A 398-nucleotide genomic window follows, 5' to 3' on the forward strand; every position below is an offset into this window, starting at 1 on the left:
CGTGCAAGAGGGGGCCCCTGCGAGGACGCCCCGGGGCCCCCCGGCAGTGGCTGCCAGCTTTTTATAGGGCAGCCTCGTCGCCCACCCACCCCACGGCAAACGGCCGCTATTCAGGCACGGCTAAGCCCTGCGGGGAAGGCGAACGGTCCCCCGCGGCCGCGGCGGGTGCAGCAAGGCCCCGCGGCCGCACGTACCACCCAGAGGGGACGCGAAGAGTGGTCGGCCTTCAGGGGCATCTGCTGCCTGTAGTCCTTCGCCCCGTACTCGTCCACTTTGGTGCCGCTGTCCTCCACCAAGACTCCTTGCCGGCACCTTCGTCCTCATCCTCTTCGTCGTCATCGTAATGGCGCTTCTTGGACTTCTTCTTATCTGGGAGCAAAAAAGCCGGAGCTGTGACG

At 66.3% G+C, this 398-nt stretch overlaps 1 protein-coding gene across 1 annotated transcript in view; it reads right to left on the reverse strand.

Annotated features, from left to right (window-relative positions):
* ERCC3 (excision repair cross-complementation group 3) overlaps nucleotides 1-373 on the reverse strand; it is a gene marked incomplete at its 5' end in the record, with an annotated part of 23,126 nt that extends 22,753 nt beyond the window's left edge. Inside the window, 2 exon segments of the mRNA XM_010295720.1 lie at nucleotides 195-295; nucleotides 298-373. Coding sequence (XP_010294022.1) covers nucleotides 195-295; nucleotides 298-373 — 177 coding nt within the window.
* Nucleotides 374-398: the final 25 nt, after the last annotated feature.

The sequence above is a fragment of the Phaethon lepturus genome, unplaced genomic scaffold (assembly GCF_000687285.1).
Source record: "Phaethon lepturus isolate BGI_N335 unplaced genomic scaffold, ASM68728v1 scaffold1231, whole genome shotgun sequence".
Lineage (NCBI taxonomy): Eukaryota > Metazoa > Chordata > Aves > Phaethontiformes > Phaethontidae > Phaethon > Phaethon lepturus.